General features: G+C 43.9%; 1 protein-coding gene across 1 annotated transcript in view; it reads left to right on the forward strand.

Moving 5' to 3' along the window:
• The window catches only part of B4GALNT2 (beta-1,4-N-acetyl-galactosaminyltransferase 2), a 116437-nt gene that overhangs the window by 74214 nt on the left and 22135 nt on the right, over positions 1-20088 (forward strand). The window contains exons 3-4 of the mRNA XM_040244428.1: positions 4474-4743; positions 6092-6229. Coding sequence (XP_040100362.1) covers positions 4474-4743; positions 6092-6229 — 408 coding nt within the window. The remainder of the gene's footprint in view (positions 1-4473; positions 4744-6091; positions 6230-20088) is intronic.

The following is a 20088-nucleotide window of genomic DNA, read 5'->3' on the forward strand; positions in this document are numbered from 1 at the left end:
TTGTCACAAGATATGGAATAAAGTTCCCAGTGCTATAGGGTAGGACCTTGTTGTTTATCCATTCTAATGGTGTATATCTGCTAATCCCAAACTCCCAGTTCTTCCCTCTCTCACCCTCCCTCCCTTGGCAACCATGTTTATTCTCTGTGCCTTTTTCTGTTTTGTAGATATGTTCATTTGTGTTGTATTTTAGATTATACATATAAGTGATATAATACGGTATTTGTCTTTCTCTTTTTGACTTTGCTTAGTATGATCATTTCTGCTGCTGCTGCTGCTGCTGCTAAGTCGCTTCAGTTGTGTCCGACTCTGTGCAACCCCATAGACAGCAGCCCACCAGGCTCCCCCGTCCCTGGGATTCTCCAGGCAGGAACACTGGAGTGGGTTGCCATTTCCTTCTCCAATGCATGAAAGTGAAAAGTGAAAGTGAAGTCGCTCAGTCGTGTCTGACTCTTAGCGACCCCATGGACTGCAGCCCACCAGGCTCCTCCGTCCATGGGAATTTTCCAGGCAAGGGTACTGGAGTGGGTTGCCATTGCCTTCTCCAATGATAATTTCTAGGTCCATCCAATTTGCTGCAAAAGGCATTATTTTCTTTTCATGGCTGAGTAATATTCCACTGTATAAAGGTGTACCAGACCTTTGTCCATTCATGGACAGTTAGGTTGCTTCCATGTCTTGCTATTGTAAATAATGCTACTGTGAACATGGTGCATATATATTTTTGCGTTATAGTTTTGTGTGGATAATTGCCCAGGAGTGGGATTGCTGGATCGTATGCTAGCTATATTTTTAGTTTCTTTTTCTTTTTTTTCTTTTGACTGTGCTGGGCCTTTGTTGCAGCATGTGGGCTTTCTCTAGTTGTGTCGTGCAGGCTCAGTAGTTGTGGTGCATGGGCTTAGTTGCCCAGCACTATGTGGGATCTTAATTCCCCGACCAGGGATCAAACTGAGTCTCCTGCACTGGCTGATTCATGTTGATGTTTGGCAGAAACCAACAAAATTCTGATCACTTATCAATTATCCTTCAATTAAAAAGTAAATAAATTTTTAAAAAAGAATGGATAATTTTATTAAATGATTTTAAAATCGTCTATCAGTATAATCATATTGGGTGTTCTCCTGACCTGAATTTCCACGTGGTGAAATTTATTAATAAATTGTACAATTATTGGAAGGCAGGGATATTGAATAATATCCTCCTAACTGAGAAGGAACTTTGAGACCCAAAAACAAAACAGGCAACTGCATGAAGAGCAATTCTGAAGTTTATTGTGGGTGACTTGCACATGGGCAGGAGCTGGGAGACGATCCAGAGGCATTCAAAGCTGCAGAAAAGGGTACAGAAGATTTAAAGGACCAAAGCTGAAAATAAAATCTGACTACTAGGGAGAATCATGTCCATATCAATGGGAAATGGGTGTTTTTCACTCCCTTTGTGTATGTTAGGGGGAGGTTCTCATGACCATTAACCATTCACATCAGCAAAAGGCAGTCTTCCAGTTTTCATGTCAGATGAAGGCCAGGGGAAAACTTAATAGGAAACTCCCCTGGCTTAGGCACGTTTCTTGTGAGTAAGCTAAAGCTCCGTCTTGCAGAAAAGGGAGCAGGTAACAGTTTAAGGAGAAAAAATTATATGGAATACAAGGAAAGTCATTTACCCAGAGAATTTTTTTCTCCTTATTTTGTTTTGTTTTCATTCAGTGACACACAGTTTTATTTCCTGCTGCTGCTGCTGCTGCTAAGTTGCTTCACTCGTGTCCGACTCTGTGTGACCCCATAGACGGCAGCCCACCAGGCTCCCCCGTCCCTGGGATTCTCCAGGCAAGAACACTGGAGTGGGTTGCCATTTCCTTCTCCAATGCATGCAAGTGAAAAGTGACAGTGAAAGTGAAGTCGCTCAGTCGTGTCCGACTCCTAGCGACCCCATGGACTGCAGCCTACCAGGCGCCTCCATCCATGGGATTTTCCAGGCAAGAGTACTGGGGTGGGGTGCCATCGCCTTCTCCAGCTAGCAGAAGGAAAAGAACCAAACCCTCAAAAAGACCAAGACCACCTCCCTCTGTTGTTCCTGATTTGTTTCTTTCTGTTAGGTTGAAAATTGTATAATGAACTTGATGACACTGTTATTCTTTAAAAAAAAAAAAAAGAAAGAAAGAAAGAAAAGAGGTAGGATTGGGGGCCTAGGATAAAGTCAGAGTGGTTCAGCCACACCATAGGACTGAGTCATCCTTGCTCTCCTAGAAGAACTTCATTTGTTAGTGATGAATCTTTCATTTAGGATACCATTATACTCTATTTGCTAATAATTGTTCAGCATACTTACAGCATTATTCTTCAGTACTTATACTTGCATCACTGTAAAACTGGTTTTTGTAAATTGGTGTGGAATTGTTTACTTATGAAATAGGGATTTCGGATTTTGTTGAGGCCTTTGACGACTTCCTTGTGTTTTTTTTTTTCACTTTAGTGGATCTGTTTAGATCATCTCTTTCATCTAGGTATTCAAGTTCTAGGCTTCTCCTTGTGTCTCTTACCTTATTCTATGTTCTCTGCCTTCTCTCCTTTCCTCTATTCTCAGTTCAGGAGGGCAGATTTAGCTGATCTCTGCTTACCAATTCCTGGGAAAAAAATTCTGGCTGATTGGCCCACCTCAGAGGTGTTCGCCTTTGGTCCAATCAGCCAATGGTCAGGGGAGAATCATGTGATACAACCAGCTCATAGGTGTGACCTCTGTGGGTCAGGGAGGAGAAGAGTCTTAGAGCAGGGAGGTTATTAAGTAGGCAGATATCTCAAAGGTTGTCTCCTCCGTGCTTGGGTTTAATAATTATTCCATTTTAGATGTTTTCTAATTTGCCACTTTCCATTTGCGTTGTTATTAGGTTCTTGTTTCTACTTTTCTTAGATTCATTTTGCTATCCATTTTCAAACTTATTTGATTGTTTAATCTATTAACCTTATGTCTTGTGATCCAAAATTTGTAAATTTCCACTCAGCATAATTTTAGTGTTTCCCATAGTTTTGTATGTAGTATCTTCATTATCTTTATATTTTGGTTCTGATGTTGTCCTTGACTCAAACCGTTGCTTTGGAAAGCTTAAAATCGTTTTTTTCCATGTTGTGGAAGAGGGGGCTTACTATTCTTATAGGTTATATTTAAATTGTTTATGTATTTGTATTTGGCTGTGCTGCGTCTTCTTCGCTTCCCTTTTTTTCTAGCTGCAGCTGCAGTGAGCAGGGGCTGCAGTGAGCAGGGGCCACCGTTCCTTGAAGAGCGCGGGCTTCTCATTGTGGCGGCTTCTCTTGTTGCAGAGCAAAGGCTCTAGGGCACGCGGGCTTCAGTAGTGGTGCCTCTTGGATTCTAGAGTGCAGACTCACTAGTTGTGGTGCACGGGCTTAATTGCTCCACAGCATGTGGAATCTTCCCTGACCAGGGATCGAACCCATGTCTCCTACATTAGGAGGCAGATTCTTTACCGCTGAGCCACCAGGGAAGCCCCTATCAGTTACATTTTGATTGCACTTGTCAGTGTGTGTACTCTGAATGACTTCTACTTTATTATGGTTTTCTTTGTGTTCAAATAAGTGGCCAACTTTTGTAAATGTCCTGAAAGCTCTTTAACAGAATATGAGATCTAAAATTTGGCTGCAGACTCCCTGGTGGTACAGTGGATAGGAATCTGCCTGCCAATGCAGGGAATGTGGTTTCAACCCCTGGTCCGGGAAGATTCCACATGCCACAGAGCGGCTAAGCCGGTGCACCACACCTGTTGAGACTGTGCTGTAGAGTCCAGGACCCGCAACTACTGAGCCCTAGCTCTAGAGCCCACGCCCTGAAACAAGAGAAGCCCCCACAATGAGAAACTCACACACTGTGATGAAGAGTGGCCCTCACTCGCCGCAACTAGAGAAAGCCTTCCTGCAGCAATGAAGACCTAATGCAACCCCAAATAACTAAAATACATCGATTTTAAAAAAAGTAGTTGCTTTCTTGCTTTATATATTTCTGAGACTTGATTTGTTAGGGAATGAGATGTTAGAGTGTTAGACATGAGAATGTTAGAATCCATGACCACCTTTGGATTTGTAATCTTTCTCCTCCCATATTCTGCCATTCTTTGCTTAAATAAGGCTATTATCTAGTGGATACCGTTCATGACCACTACATGATCTACATCTGTTTTGTAGATTACTCATGTAATCACAGTAAGTGATCCTTTTAGCCCCATTTAATTTTTTTTTTTTTTGGCCTCAAATTCAACTATGTTGACATTAATACTGCAAGCCTTACTCTTCCACTCTCCCTCCTTGGGCTTTAGCACATTCTTTTATTTGTGATTTTTCTGAGTGTCTGTTGCAACTTAATTCTTTTCTCTTTTGTTTATCAGAAATCAGTCTTGGTGAGCAGTAGAAGATATAGGTTTAATTGACCTTTTCCCTGCAGTTACTGTTCCCATCTATATTATACAATCAGGTCCTTTGATGTTTTATGTAATCAAGGAAAAAAGATTTACATAGCATTTGCTCTTTTGTGTTCTAACAGCTCTAGATATCTGTGGATCCTCAAGATGTCCGTCTTATTCTTGGCCCTGGGCATTGTATTATTTATGTTCAGAAGTGTGTCCCTGTATTCAGAATTCAGCATCTACAAAGCACCACTCCTTCAGCCTAGTGTGGCTGCCGGAATGCTGAAGCTTCTCCCTGAGAAACATGTCAAGAGCCTCTTTACCCACGATGGAATCTGGTGAGACAGCCAGTTATTCCCCCTTGGTCTGACCTCTCCCCCTCCCTCCTCCTGTGGCTGAGTGTCCTATTGTGCCCACCTTACAGCCAGTTCCCTACCTTCCTGCACCTGTGCTGATTGTGAATGTGATTCCAAACTATAGGACCAGAAAAGCTCTCGGTCTGCAGGGCAGAGACTCTGTTCCCTACCATACCCCCCAAAGTCCCTGGTGATTTTGGAGGGCCTGTTTAACCCAAACTACAGGAAAGACGTTGCCTTTCTGTTCCTTTGGCCTCCTCTTCAGGTGGGTGGGACTAAGATGCCACTGTGACTCTCAAGTTTAAAGAAGTTTGGAGAGGGCTTCCCTGGTGGCTCAGTAGTAAAGAATCTGCTTGCCAATGCAGGAGACAAGGGTTTGATCCCTGGTTCTAGGAAGATCCCACATGCCGCTGAGCAACTAAGCCTGTGCCACAATTACTGAGCCAGTGCTTTAGAGCCTGTGAGCCACAACTAGTGAGCGCATGCGCCTAGAGCCTGTGCTCTGCAACAAGAGAAGCCACCGCAATGAGAAGCCCCTGCTCCGCAACCACAGTTACCTCCCTCTCGCCGCAACTAGGGAAAGCCTGCACAGCAATGAAGACCCAGCAACAGCCAAAAATAAATAAATTAAAATTATTAAAAAACACACACACATAAAGAAGTTTAGGGAATTCCCTGGAGCCCAGTGGTTAGGACTTGGAGCTTTCACTGCTGAGCCTGGGTTCAGTCCCTAATCAGAGAACTAAGATCCCACAAGCCACATGGCTTGTGGGATCTTAAGTAGAAGTTTGGTGCAGGAGATGATTTAAGAGAGGGGTGGTTTTTTTGGGGGGGGGATTACAAAATTTATTTTTTATTATTTAAAACAATTTATTGGAGTATAATGACCTTCAATGATGGGTTAGTTTCAGGTGTACAGCAAAGTGATTCAGTTATACATGTACATATATTCATTCTTTTTCAGATTCTTTACCCATGTGGGTTATTACATAATATTGTGATTTCCCTATGCCATACAGTAGGTCTTTGTTGGTTATCTGTTTTATATACAGTAGTGTGTGTATGTTAATCCCAAGTTCCTATCCCTCCTCCTGCCACATGTCTGCTTTGATCACTATAAGTTGGTTTTGGGAGGGGGCCTTCTTATCCCTTCCCCCTCGCTGTGTCTTTGGGAATGGCTACTGCTGGGATTCTAGGGTCTCAACCCAACCTGGATGGTGGCTGTGAGAAAGGAGAGTCTGGGGGGAACAGCACAATGGGTTAGACTTCAAGTGCCTGCCTCACCCACCAGCCCACCCAGTCTGTAATCTTAGTCCTCATTTTGTTTTAGGCTTTTCCCGAAAAACCAGTGCAAATGTGAAGCCTGGAAATATCAGCAAAGCTATTACTTTGAAAATGCTTATGGCCAGACTGAACTCCCTGCGGTGAAAATGAGGAGACAAGCTGAATTTGAACACTTTCAGAGAAGGTAATGCAAATCACGGGGGCTCTTGGGCCCTGAGGTGGTGTGGAAACTCTCCCCGCTCTCTCCTGAGGGTGTAGGGCCAGGGAGAGAAGAAAGGCACTCCCACCCTTCCCGGAAGGAACTCCTAAGAATAAGCCAGGTAAAGAGAACTGGGGAAATAGTCCTTCAGTGAATATTTATAAAACTTAGAAATTCCCTGGCAGTCTAGTGGGGGACTTTCATTGCTGGGGCCTGGGTTTGATCCCTGGCTGGGGAGCGAAGAGGCTACAAGCTACGTTGTGAGGCCAATAACAAGCACACAAACCACAAAAACCCCAAGACACTTGACATGTCTCAAGCATTTCATAATAAAGAAAGAGCAAAGGAAGGAAAAGCCTGAAACATCAGTGCAATATTGGTGGTACAGCCTCCATGCACCCAGGCCATCAGAGCCTTTAGTCTCACCACGTTGCACTATCTGATTCATTTATATGTTGAGAATGTACTGTTCCTCTGCTGTGTGCAAAGCCCAGAGTTAAACTTTTGGGATGTATTGACCAGGATTGTTGGTTGAAAACAGGAGAAATGGATTCTGGCTGGGTTATGTTAAGAGGGAATCTGTAGGAAAGATGTTGGTACTTTCCCATATTCATAGGTGGTAGGATGACCAGGTTGGGAAATCAAGACCCAGGGGAGCCCAGAATGGCTGGGCAGGTTTTCTCTTTTTTCCCCTAGGAATCATTTGTGAGTTACAGTGGCAAGCGTACTATAATAAATAATACCATTTAAGGACTTGAACTCTGGAACAGGCTGGATGGCAAGTTGCTTAATGTCACAGACTTCCGTATCTTGATATGAAAAACTGTAACAGTTTATTACAGTAATAACAGAGTTTATTACAGTAATAACAGTTTATTACTGTAATAGATTATTCATCAGAAAAACTGTTCACGTGCAAAGAGCTAGCAACTCATACAGGGCCTGACGTATAGAAGCTCTGCAAAAATATTACCTACTGTTTTGCTTGGTTTATTATTAACATTATTATTCTTATAGTTCTTCATGGGCATACAGGATACAGTAAGAGGGACTTTCTTGATGCTCCAGTGTTTAAAACTCCACACTTCCACTTGGCACACGTGTGACCCCTGGTTTGGGAACCAAGACCACATCCTACATGCCGTGCAGTATAGCCAAAAAGAAACAAAACACATCAATAATCTAAATAGTAGATTGTTATCAGTGCTATGGGAGGTAAATTAAAATACCATGGTCGATGGCATAAAGTTTAATGGGACAATGAAAGAAGGTTACTTTGAACTCTGATTTGTGTTATCTTTTATTGTCTATCACGATCCCCCATAAAAGAGCATTCCAGAAGGAAGAATTAACAATGTCCAAAGCCAGAGTGAGTTACATGACAGGAAACAGTCCTTTCCTGATGGCTGCATGACAGGAAAGCAGGCCAGGACCGTTATGGCCTACCATGTCAAGGGGAGGCTTGAGGTATGAGCCCAGAGAGGCCATTGGTGACAGCCATGGTAAGCCAGCAGGTGGAGTGTGGACTTTGCTTTCTGGGTAATGCAAAGAATTGAACAGTTTTTCTTTACTTGCTTATAATTTATTTTGGTTGCACTGGGTCTTCCTTGCTGCGTGTAGGCGTTCTCTATTTTCGGTGAGCAGGTGCTGTTAGTTGCTCTGACTTCTCCTTGCGGTGCCTTCTCGTTGTGGAGCGCAGGCTCCAGAGTGCATGGGCTTCAGAAGTTTCAGCTCGCAGGCCCAATAGTTGTGCACAGGATTAGTTGCACTGCTGCGTGTGGAATCTTCCCGGACCAGACATCCAACCCGTGTCCCCTGCATTGGCAGGTGGATTCCTAACCACTGTACCACCAGGGAAATCCTTGAACAGTTTTTAAAATTGGCAACTTATTCTATGAGACAGGTGCATGCTAAGTTGCTTCAGTTGTGTCTGACTCTTTGAGACCCCATGGACTGTAGCCTGCCAGGCCTCACTGTTCATGGGATTCTCCAGGCAAGAATACTGGAGTGGGTTGCCATGCCCTCCTCCAGGGGATCTTCCAGACCCAGGGACTGAACCTGTGTCTCTTACATCTTCTGTGTTGGTAGGCTCTTTACCACCACCAGCCCATTCTATGAGATACTTTCATATGTAAAATACCACTGTGGCTCTTCTGTGGAGGATAAGCTGGAGGGAAGGTAAAGGGAAGGCAGGGACATCAGTTGAGGTGCTGGGAAGAAGCTAAACATTTTCTGCTGCTGCAACAATTATATGTGCCGCTTTGATGACCAGTCCCCAGGCTTTACTGCTCAGTTGACGGAGCCTAAGTCTTGAATTAAGGAAGGGGAAAGGGGACTCTTGCCCTTGCAGGTTTGATTTCGAGAATGAGCCGCTACCCCAGACTCCATACAAACGGAAAACTCCCCAGAAGACGGAAGAGCAGCAGAAGGGAGTGTTGGAGGTCAGGAAGCCAATGTGGTGTGCAGGTGATCCTGGCTGGGGTTTGAGCCCTGGGCCCCCACGGCTGTGCGAGGAGCGTGGGGCTCCGTGGTTCACAGTGCTGCCAAGGGAGGCAGACCGGCTGCGTCCTGCATGTTTCGGATCGGCGACCTTGGGCAAGCGGTTTAACTTCCTCTGTGGGGGGGCCAGAGGTACGGGGTGGAATGGTGATAGCGCCTCAGGTTGACATTTAGTAAGGTGATCCATGAAAGGCCTGAACAACCTCAGTGAAATTATAGGGTAGTAAAGGAGTGTCACTGTCTGTGAGATCCCTGTGCTCAGGGACTGTTAGCTCCTGGCACAGAGCAAGGCTATCAGGCATCTGTAGAATTAGTGGATGGTGGGAGGGGAAACACGTAAGATGGCTCTATCTCTGTCTGGGACGGCACAGGGCTGCAGAGAGAGAAAGAGAGAGAAGTCACAGAGCCCTCAGGAGAGGGCCCCAGATGTGCACAGTGCATAGTGGGGGAAGGGAGAGCAGGAAGAGAGCTTTGAAGAGATCAGAGCCGGTAAGATGGGGACAGGAAGGGAGAAGAGGAGGTACTAGTTGGGAGTGTGGGCTCCTCTGGAGGAATCTGGGCAGGAGTCACAGAAGGAATAGATTCCAAACAGGAAAGGCCAAGGACTGGCTGTGTTCTCACCTTCCCCTCCTTCACCTGTTTGAAATGCCCAGCTCTCTTGGGATTATACCTGGCAATCCAGGTATGAACAAAAACGGTCCAATAATGATAACTGACGTGAACTGGGTCTCAGGCCAGGAAGGAAGTAGCTGGGTGGGGAGATTCAGCGCGGGGCAAGGCACTGAGTCAGGTACAAAGATCAGTCTGGTCTAAATAACATCTCTCACTGAGTTTATAGGATTATAGAGGATTATGGAGTGTGTCCTCCCCTGGGGTCAAGTGGCTACTCTCTGAGTTACAGCCTCCCTGCACCACCATTATCTGGGTGTGAAGAACCCAGCATTGAGTGCACATGGGCAGTCTGTGGCCTGGGGAGTGTTTTCAGCAAATTGCATGGAACTCAAGAGTTCCATCCCCAGCTCAATGATAATAGCAGTCAGAGGGAGGGATGTGGTAGGGTTTAGGAGGGAGATCTGAGAATTAAAAAAAGAACTTTCAGGAAGAAGGTGACATTCAAGCTGGCCTGCCCTCTTTTACTGAACCGATAACGTTGTGTTCTAGTTATTGGACTTTGGCTCTGGGTTCTCACCCTTCCCAGAAAGGGACTTTACTGATATCTTTGTCCTGGGTTTAGCACAAGGCTGGGCAAGTCAAGGAAGAAATGAATAAGAGGCAAGGGGTGATGTGTGACTCTAGACCGAGCTTTGGGTGTGGCTCACTCCTTGAGGGAAGAAAAGCAATTTGGAGGATGAAGCTTCAGGCATTAAATAAGAAAGGGGAAAGAGCTCCCTTCACTTATTTAGTCAAAAAAGCAAGATGCAGACGGTTTGTACAGTGTGTTACATTTGTGTTTAAAGGAGGAGGGGGTGTTTCTGTGATTGTGTGTGTGCGGAGACATGTTTATATATGTTGAAGGGAGAAGGATGAACAGTGATGGTGTTTAACGGTGGGCTTTTGATAGTAGCTTGTAGCGTTTGCTAATTTCTGTGGTTCAACAGTCACACTGTGGCTGATTTCAAGCTATGGACAAGATATCACTGGATTCCAGTTATAAAATATCTCCACCAGATACAATACATGAAAATAACCTGCAGAGCAGAGATAATAGAAAGATGTAGTAAAATAATTAAGCAGTGGTGAGTTTTGACTGCTTTTCAGCTGTGTTCCCATAATTTAATTTTTGTTAATGACTGCATTGAAAAGCTGGCTTGCAAAATTCCTGAAAATTCAACAGTTGACTGCACTGTGTGGGTACAGGCCGGCTCTCCCACACCTCTGTTACACCTATCAGTGGCTCGGTGTCCCTTTGTGGTAGGCAGGTGATTTTGCCTCACAAGCCCTTTGCACACACAGTTTCCAAGCTTCCTGATGGACAGTGGACTGGACCAAGTCACTGAGGCACTTGTATTCAGTGGCCGGTATGCTGGCTACCAATTTAGGGGTATCCAAGAGGCCCAACTCTGGGAAGAGTTTTCTGCTATTCAATCCCCTCAGAAAGAAAGATCTTGCCTGAGGCTAACAGTGTCCTCCTCACCCAAGTCCTTCAAGGGCTTGTTTCCCCCTCCAGTCTGAGGGATTCCTAACCCCCCAACCTCAGTTGTAATTACACTCTGGATAAACTACTCGCAGATGCACAAACTCCACTTGCTGTCTCACTGTTCCTTTCCACACTGCTGACCGTCCAGTGGCTTCTTGCTGGAATGAGGCAGGTCTGGAGCTTGTGGGATGGATAGGACTCAGCCCCGGGTTTTTAATGTGTCAGTACAGGCGTCAGCCAAGCTATCAGAATTTGGGTACTGCATTCCAGTAGATATCAGCTGAGTGGGACCAGCCAACTCTCAGGCCAGGAGCCTGGACAAAGATACTGTAAGGGCCTACCCAGATCCTCCTAGCCCTGTTCGTAGCAAAACACATAAGTTAACAAACATTGCTTCCACATTCTCTGTTTCACACACTCTCTTCCTCTGAGTTTCATTTGTCATCTTCAGGCTAGAAACCTGTCTCTCTCAACTCAGCAAGTACAAACTTGTCTGCCCAAGGTCAGGTTCCCCAGAGACTTTCTGTCCCAGCACACTGAGGGAAATAGGGGACTCTATAGCTCTTTGGTAACAGCAAGTAGAGATTTTTCTGGGGGTGTTGTGGGGGAGCTGGGTAATAGAAAAGATGTTATTCCATATAATTTTTATATCGTTACACAGATAAGCACACATAATCATATATTTATGTGTGTGTATACATATATAAATATATACTACTGGGGTTTTGTGACTTCCCTGCTGGCTTAGACCAACTCTGTCTATCTACAATGCAGGAGACCCGGGTTCGATCCCTGGGTCAGGAAGATCCCCTGGAGAAGGAAATGGCAATCCACTCCAGTACTGTTGCCTGGAAAATCCCATGGACAGGGGAGCCTGGGAGGCTACAGGTTTTGTATTTATCTATTTATTTATTTTTAGTTGCACTGGATCTTTGTTGCTTTGTGCAGGCTTTCTCTAGTTGCAGTTCAGTTCGTTTCAGTTCAGTTGCTCAGTCCTGTCTGACTCTGCAACCACATGGACTGCAGCATGCCAGGCTTCCCTGTCCATCACCAGCTCCCAGAGCTTACTCAAACTCAGGCCCATTGAATTGGTGATGCCATCCAACTATCTCATCCTCTGTCATCCCCTTCTCCTCTTGCCTTCAATCTTTCCCAGCATTAAGGTCTTTTCCAATGAGTCAGTTCTTCGCATCAGGAAGCCAAAGTATTGGAGTTTCAGCTTCAGCATCAGTCCTTCCAATGAATATTCAGGACTGATTTCCTTTAGGATGGATTGGTTGGATCTCCTTGCAATTCAAGGGACTCTCAAGAGTCTTCTCCAATACCACAGTTCAAAAGCATCGATTTTTCGGTGCTCAGCTTTTTTTATGGTCCAACTCTTAATGTGCATACATGACTGCTGGAAAAACCATAGCTTTGACTAGATGGACCTTTCTTGGCAAAGTAATGTCTCTGCTTTTTAATATGCTGTCTAGCTAGGAGTCGGACACGACTGAGCGACTTCACTTTCACTTTTCACTTGCATGCATTGGAGAAGGAAATGGCAACCCACTCCAGTGTTCTTGCCTGGAGAATCCCAGGGACAAGGGAGCCTGGTGGGCTGCCATCTATGGCGTCGCACAGAGTCGGTCTAGACTGAAGCGACTTAGCAGCAGCAGGTTAGTCATAACTTTTCTTCCAAGAAGCAAGCATCTTTTAGTTTAATGGCTGCAGTCACTATCTGCAGTGATTTTGGAGCCCAAGAAAAGAAAGTCTGTCACTGTTTCCATTGTTTCCCCATCTATTTGCCATGAAATGATGGGAGCACATGCCATGATCTTCGTTTCTTGAATGTAGAGTTGTAAGCCAACTTTTTCACTCTCCTCTTTTACTTTCATCAAAAGGCTCTTTAGTTCTTCTTCACTTTCTGCCATAAGGGTGGTGTCATCTGTGTATCTGAGGTTATTGATATTTCTCCCAGCAATCTTGATTCCGGCTTGTGCTTCCAGCCCAGTGTTTCTCATGATGTACTCTGCATATAAGTTACATAAGCAGGGTGACAATATACATCCTTGACGTATTCCTTTTCCAATTTGGAACAAGTCCATTCCATGTCTGGTTCTAGCTATTTCTGCTTGACCTGCATACAGATTTCTCAGGAGGCAGGTAAGGTGGTCTAATATTCCCATCTCTTGAAGAATTTTCCAGTTTGTTGTGATCCACACAGTCAAAGGCTTTGGCATAGTCAATAAAGCAGAAGTAGATGTTTTTCTGGAACTCCCTTGCTTTTTCTATGATCCAATGGATGTTGGCAATTTAATCTCTGGTTCCTCTGCCTTTTCTAACTCCAGCTTGAACATCTGGTAGTTCTCCATTCATGTACTGTTGAAGCCTGGCTTGGAGAATTGTGAACATTACTCTGCTAACGTGTGAGATGAGTGCAATTGTGCTGTAGTTTGAACTTTCTTTGGCATTGCCTTTGGGATTGGAATGAAAACTGACCTCTTCCAGTCCTGTGGCCACTGCTGAGTCTTCCAGATTTGCTAGCAGCAGTGAGTGGGGGCTACTCTTGGCTGTGGTGGGCAGGCTTCTCACTGCAGTGGCTTCTCTGTTGCAGAGCACAGGCTCTAGGTGCCCAGACTTCATCAGTTGCAGCTCTAGGGCTTAGTTGTATATTTTTAATGTAATTAGTACCATAAGAACAAATCACTCTGAAATTTGCTTTTTCCTTCAATGATTTTTTTTCCATTTTAAACAGGAAGTTTATTTAAATGATAAGATTTCTGGACTTCCGGGATGGTCCAGTGGTTAAAAAGCTGTCTGCCAATGCAGGGGGCATGCATTCGATCCCTGGTCTAGGTAGATTCCACATGCCACGAAGCAACTAAGCCCAGGTGCCATAATGCAGCAAAGACCCAGCACAACCATAAATAAATAAAAACAAACAACAGTGTTTGACTTGGTGGAAAACTATCCAAGATTCATTTCTTTTCTAGTGATTCATCCTTCCTTAAATACAGATTGCTCTACCTGTAACAGCTATGTATAAAAGAATCATAAAATTATCCTTGGTTTTACGATGATAAATGAAAAACATTAAAATTCTCCAATAGAGGGACTTCCTTGGTGGTCCAGCAGTTAAGAATCCACCTTGCAATGCAGGGGACATGAGTTTAATCCCTGGTCAGGGAACTAAGATCCTACATGCTGCAGAGAAGCTAAGCTCGCTTGCCGCAATTACTGAGCCCGTGCACCACAACTAGTGAGTCCATGTCCATGTGCCACAACAAAGATCCTGCATGACAGCACTAAGACCCGATGCAGCCGAATCAATGAAATTTAAAAAATAAAATTCTCCAATAGGTCAAAGTATGCAACGACTTCTATCTTGTGTTAAACTTCAAAAGCAAAATAACTTACTGAATATAAAGACAAGAGCTGAGTGAGCCTGCTGCTAATGGAGAAAGGGATATTTTCTCATAACCAGTATTCCCCCATCCCATCTCCATTTGATGTTGATCAAAACATGCTATTGGCTATTTAGTTTTAAAAAATTCAACACGGGGGAATTCCTTGGGTGGTCCAGCAGTTAGGGCTTCATACTTCCACTAAAGTAGCCTAGGTGCCATCTCTGGTAGGGTAACTAAGATCCCACAATCCCCTCATTTCAACAATAAACAAACAAGCAAACAAATAAATAAATATGCATGTGCACACACACCAGAATGGGGAAGGGGAAAATGAAAGAATAAAGAGAACAGTACTGTAGTGATCAGCAGGTGGTAGAAACAAATTGCACTTTCTCTGATTTCTACAGGGGCTCCTTGGTCTGGAGGAACAAAGCAGCAGGTTTCCTTTCTAGTGGACAGCCCCTGTCTGCTACTGGGACGCTCCAGTGGTATCTCCAGCCTCTATATCCAGCTGTGTGTGTCTTTCTCATTGATTGGCTGCCCATCAAATCGGAGTCTGATCTGCCTTGTGGACAAACCCTGCCAGTCACACAAACTTCCACTGGTTTGCTGAGTGGTGTGTGCCTCTTCATCTCAAACGGCCCACCTCCTTCCAACCACATGATTGCCAGTTCTCAGTTTTGACTCCTTCCTTGGGATTTTTGTGGGTCAGCACTGAGTCTCCTGTTGCTGCTTCACAAAAGAGGAAGTGAGAAGCACCAGGAGAGTCTGATATATTTTTAAGAGTTATCTATACATCTAGTTTGTTCTTTTTAATTGCTATACAGCTATGAGGATGAATGCGCTGAATTTTATTAAGCCATTCCCCTATTGAAAGAGACTCTGATTTTTATAAAATTTTCATGATTACAATTTCATAATTTATGATATTACATTGTACTTATATTCTTTCCTTCATTTATTAAGATGTGTATAAGGATGTTCATTTCAGACAGTGCTGAAACAAACCTCCTTATATGGATGTCCTCCTGTTGACAACTGCAGGTTTCTCCTGCTACCTATAGCATCTGAATTGCTCAACCACAGGATATGCTTATTTCTGCTTTTAGTAAATATGGCCAGATTGCCTTCAAGAGGACCTATATTAATTGACACTTTCATGAAGAGTTGGTAAAGGTAGTGCCTTGTTTATATACATGCTTGCGGGCTAAGTCTCTTCAGTCATATCTGACTCTTTGCGACCCTATGGACTGTAGCCTGCTACGCACCTCTGTCCATGGGATTCTCTAGGCAAGAATACTGGAGTGGGTTGCCATGCCCTCCTTCAGGGGATCTTCCCAGCTCAGGGATGGAACCCATGTCTCTTAAGTCTCATGCATTGGCAGGCGGGTTCTTTACCACTAGCGCCACCTGTGAAGCCCTGTTTATATATATGCTGCTGCTGCTACTGCTGCTAAGTCGCTTCAGTCGTGTCCGACTCTGTGCGACCCCATATACGGCAGCCCACCAGGCTCCCCATCCCTGGGATTCTCCAGGCAAGAACACTGGAGTGGGTTGCCATTTCCTTCTCCAATGCATGAAAGTGAAGTCGCTCAGTCGTGTCCGACCCTCAGCGACCCCATGGACTGCAGCCTTCCAGGCTTCTCCTTCCATGGGATTTTCCAGGCAAGAGTACTGGAGTAGGGTGCCATTGCCTTCTCCGGTTTATATATATACCCTCTACCTAATCAACACTCGCTATTATCAAATTTTAAAACTTCAAGGAAAAGGCACTGGTTTTTATTTATTCATTTGACTCACCATCTCCATAATGTGCCTGCTCAGTAGTTGCTGCTTTCGAGTCTAGTTACCCCACGGCATGGGTTCTTAGTTCCCTGACTAGGGATTGAACCCATATCCTCTGCAGATTCTTAACCACTGGACCATCAGGGAAGTCCTCTTTTTTAAAATTATTTATTTATTTAGGGCTGTGCCGGGACTTTGTTGCTTTGTGTGGGGCTTTCTCTACTTATGGCTATTGCGGGCTACTCTCTGTTGCAGTGCACGGGTGCTTTCTCTTGTTGTGTAGTTGTGACGTACAGGTTCAGACAGGTTCAGCAGTTGCGGCTCACAGGTTTAGTTGCCCCGCAGCATGTGAAATCTTCCCGGACCGGGGATAGACCTTCTGTTCCCTGTGTTGGTCGGCAGATTCTTATCTACTGCGCCACCAGGGGAGCCTGCCTTGTTGTTTTCTTAAAGTTTCATTTCCATGACTAATACTGAAGCTGAATGTGTTCCATATATTTACTGGCCATTTGTATTTCTTCTTCTGTTAATTACCTATTTCTGTCTCTTTCACCTTTTAAATTCTGGCTTTTTCATGTTCTCGTAAATACTTAAGTAGTCTAATCTTTCTTCCAGATAATCTCGATGAGTTCCATGTTTAAGCGGATCCCTGAAGCCTCCATTCAACTGTATTACCTTAGTCCCTCAAATAGTCAATATCACTGGGCTATCCTATATCCTTGACTGAAGGTTGTGTTATGTCCTTGACAACAAAACCATCTGAAAACTGTCACTACTCCAGTACTTTGGCCACCTGATGTGAAGAACTGATTTAAAAAAAAAAAAAAAAAGAAAACTGTCACTGTGTTGGCTCTGAACATATTTAGACATCATCAACTCTGAGATAAAGTTTGTTACATATTTTATTTTTTAGTTCAGTGCCAGGAAGTTTGACCCCATTCAATTGGTCTGCTTTGTCCTTTTGATAGTAAATCCAGCACATTGATTGTCAATTACTTTGTACCCTGGCTACCAGGAAATTCGATGTGACTTTGGTATTTCCAAAAAAAACTGGCTTGACTGATATGACCTAATCATTTTTTTCTTTTTCATTGGTTGTGATTTTTTTTAATTAAAATTTTTTTTATTTATTTTGGCTGTGCTGGGTCTTTGTGGCTGCATGTGGGCTTTCTCTGGTTGTGGAGGGCGGGGGATATGCTCTCTAGTTGCAGTGCACAGGCTTCTCATTGTGGTGGTTTCTCTTGTTGTGAAGCGCAGGCTCTAGGCGTGTGGCCTCAGTAGTTGTGGCGCAGGGGCTTAGATGCTCCAAGGCATGCGGGATTTTCCCAGATCAGGGATGAAAAATGTGTCCCCCTGCATTGACAGCTGGTTTTTTTTGGGACCCTGTGGACTGTAGCCAACCAGGCTCCTCTGTTCATGGAGTTCTCCAGGCCTGGAAGGTTGCCATTTCCTCCTCCAAGGGATCTTCCCCACCCTGAATCAAAAGGATAAATAAGCATTCTTACTCTGGATGTTGTTGTTGGAATTTATGCCTGGAACTGCTGTACTTGCCTCATGGCCGTGACAGAAGAAAGTCTTCAGGCAAAGCTGACACCATCAAGGGGGTAACTAGCAGGTATTCAACCTAGAAATTTGGCTATCTCACCAGAAGACTAACCAAACAGGAAACTAACCAAACTGATCACACGGATCACAGCCTTGCCTAACTCAGTGAAACTGTGAGCCACGCCGTGCAGGGTCACCCAAGGTGGATGGCTCATGGTGGAGAGTTCTGACAAAAGTGATCCACTGGAGAAGGGAAAGGTAAGCCATTTTAGCATTCGTGCCTTGAGAACCCCATGAACAGCATGAAAAGGCAAAAAGATACGACATTGAAAGATGAACCCCCCAGGTTGGTAGGTGTCCAATATGCTACTGGAAAAGAGCAGAGAAATAGCTCCAGAAGGAATGAAGAGGCTGAGCCAAAGCAGAAATAGTCCCAGTTGTGGCTGTAACTATTGGTGAAAGTAAAGTCCAAAGCTGTAAAGAACAATATTGCATAGGAGCCTGGAATGTTATGTCCATGAATCAAGGTAAACTGGATGTGGTCAAACAGGAGATAGCAAGAGTGAACATCAACATTTTAGCAATCAGTGAACTAAAATGGACAGGAGTGGGCAAATTTAATTCAGATGACCGTTATATCTACTACCGTGGGCAAGAATCCCTTAGAAGAAATGGAGTAGCCCTCATAGTCAACAGAAGAGAAATGTAGTACTTGGTTGCCATCTCAAAAATGACAGAATGATCTCTGTTTGTTTCCAAGGCAAACCATTCAATATCACAGCAATCCAAGTCTATGCCCCAACCACTAATGCTGAAGAAGCTGAAGTTAAACAGTTCTGTGAAAACCTACAAGACCTTCTAGAATTAACACCCCCCCAAAATGTCCTTTTCATCATAGGGGACTGGAATTTGAAAGTAGGATACCTGGATAACAGGCAAAGTCAACAGATATCTAGAGTAACAGGCAGGTTTGGCTTTGGAGTACAAAATGAACCAGGGCAAAGGCTAACAGAGTTGAAGATGTAGCTCAGATCATGAACTCCTTATTGCAAAATTCAGACTTCAATAGAAGAAAGTAGGGAAAACCACTAGATCGTTCAGATATGACCTAAATCAAATCCCTTACAATTATGCAGTGGAAGTGACAGATTCAAGGGATTAGATCTGACAGGGTGCCTGAAGAACTATGGATGGAGTTTCACAACACCTTATAGGAGGCAGTGATCAAAACCATCTTCAAGAAAAAAGAAATGCAAAAAGGCAAAATGGTTGTCTGAGGAGGCCTTACAAATAGCTAAGAAAAGATGAAAAGTGAAAGGCAAAGGAGAAAAGAAAAGATACACCCATCTGAATGCACAGTTCTAAAGATTAGCAAGGAAAGATAAGAAAGGCTTCGCAAGTGAACAATGCAAAGAAATAGAGGAAAACAATAGAACAGGAAAAGACTAGAAATCTCTTCAAGAAAATTAGAGATACCAAGGGAACATTTCATGCAAAGATGGGCACGATAAAAGACAGAAATGGGTATGGACCTAACAGAAGCAGAAGATATTAAGAAGAGGTGGCAAGAACACACAGAAGAACTATACAAAAAAGATCTTAATGACCCAGATAACCACAATGGTGTGATCCCTCACCTAGAGCCAGACATCTTGGGAGTGTAAAGTCAAGTGGGCCTTAGGAAGCATCAGTACAAACAAAGCTAGTGGAGGTGATGGAATTCCAGTTGAGCTGTTTCAAATCCTAAAAGATGATGCTGTGAAAGTGCTGCACTCAGTATGCCAGCAAATTTGGAAAACTCAGCAGTGGCCACAGGGCTGGAAAAGGTCAGTTTTCATTCCAGTCCCAAAGAAGGGCAATGTCAAAGAATGTTTAAATTAACACACAACTGCACTCATTTCACATGCTAGCAAAGTAATGCTCAAAATTCTTCAAGCTAGGCTTCAACAGTATGTGAACTGAGAACTACCAGATGTACAAACTGAATTTAGAAAAGGCAGGAGAACCAGACATCAAATTGCCAACATCTGTTGGATCATAGAAAAAGCAACAGAGTTCCAGAAAAACATCTACTTCTGCTTCATTGAGTACACTAAAGCCTTTGACTGTGTGGATCACAATAAACTGTGGGAAATTCTGAAAGAGATGGGAATACCAGACCACCTTGCCTGCCTCGCAAGAAACTTGTATGCAGGCCAAGAAGCAACAATTAGAACTGGGCATGGAACAATGGACTGGTTCCAAATTGGGAAAGGAGTATGTCAAGGCTGTATATTATCACCCTGCTTATTTAACTTATAGGCAGAGTACATCATGCAAAATGAAGCACAAGCTGAAATCAAGATTGCTGAGAGAAATACCAATAACCTCAGATAGGCGTATGACACCACCCTAATGGCAGAAAGCCAGGAGGAATTAAAGAGCCTCTTGATGAAGGTGAAAGAGAAGAGAGAAAAAGTTGCTTTAAAACTTAACATTCAAAAAACTAA

This window comes from Oryx dammah, unplaced genomic scaffold, assembly GCF_014754425.2.
Source record: "Oryx dammah isolate SB20612 unplaced genomic scaffold, SCBI_Odam_1.1 HiC_scaffold_8, whole genome shotgun sequence".
NCBI classification, from domain to species: Eukaryota; Metazoa; Chordata; class Mammalia; order Artiodactyla; family Bovidae; genus Oryx; species Oryx dammah.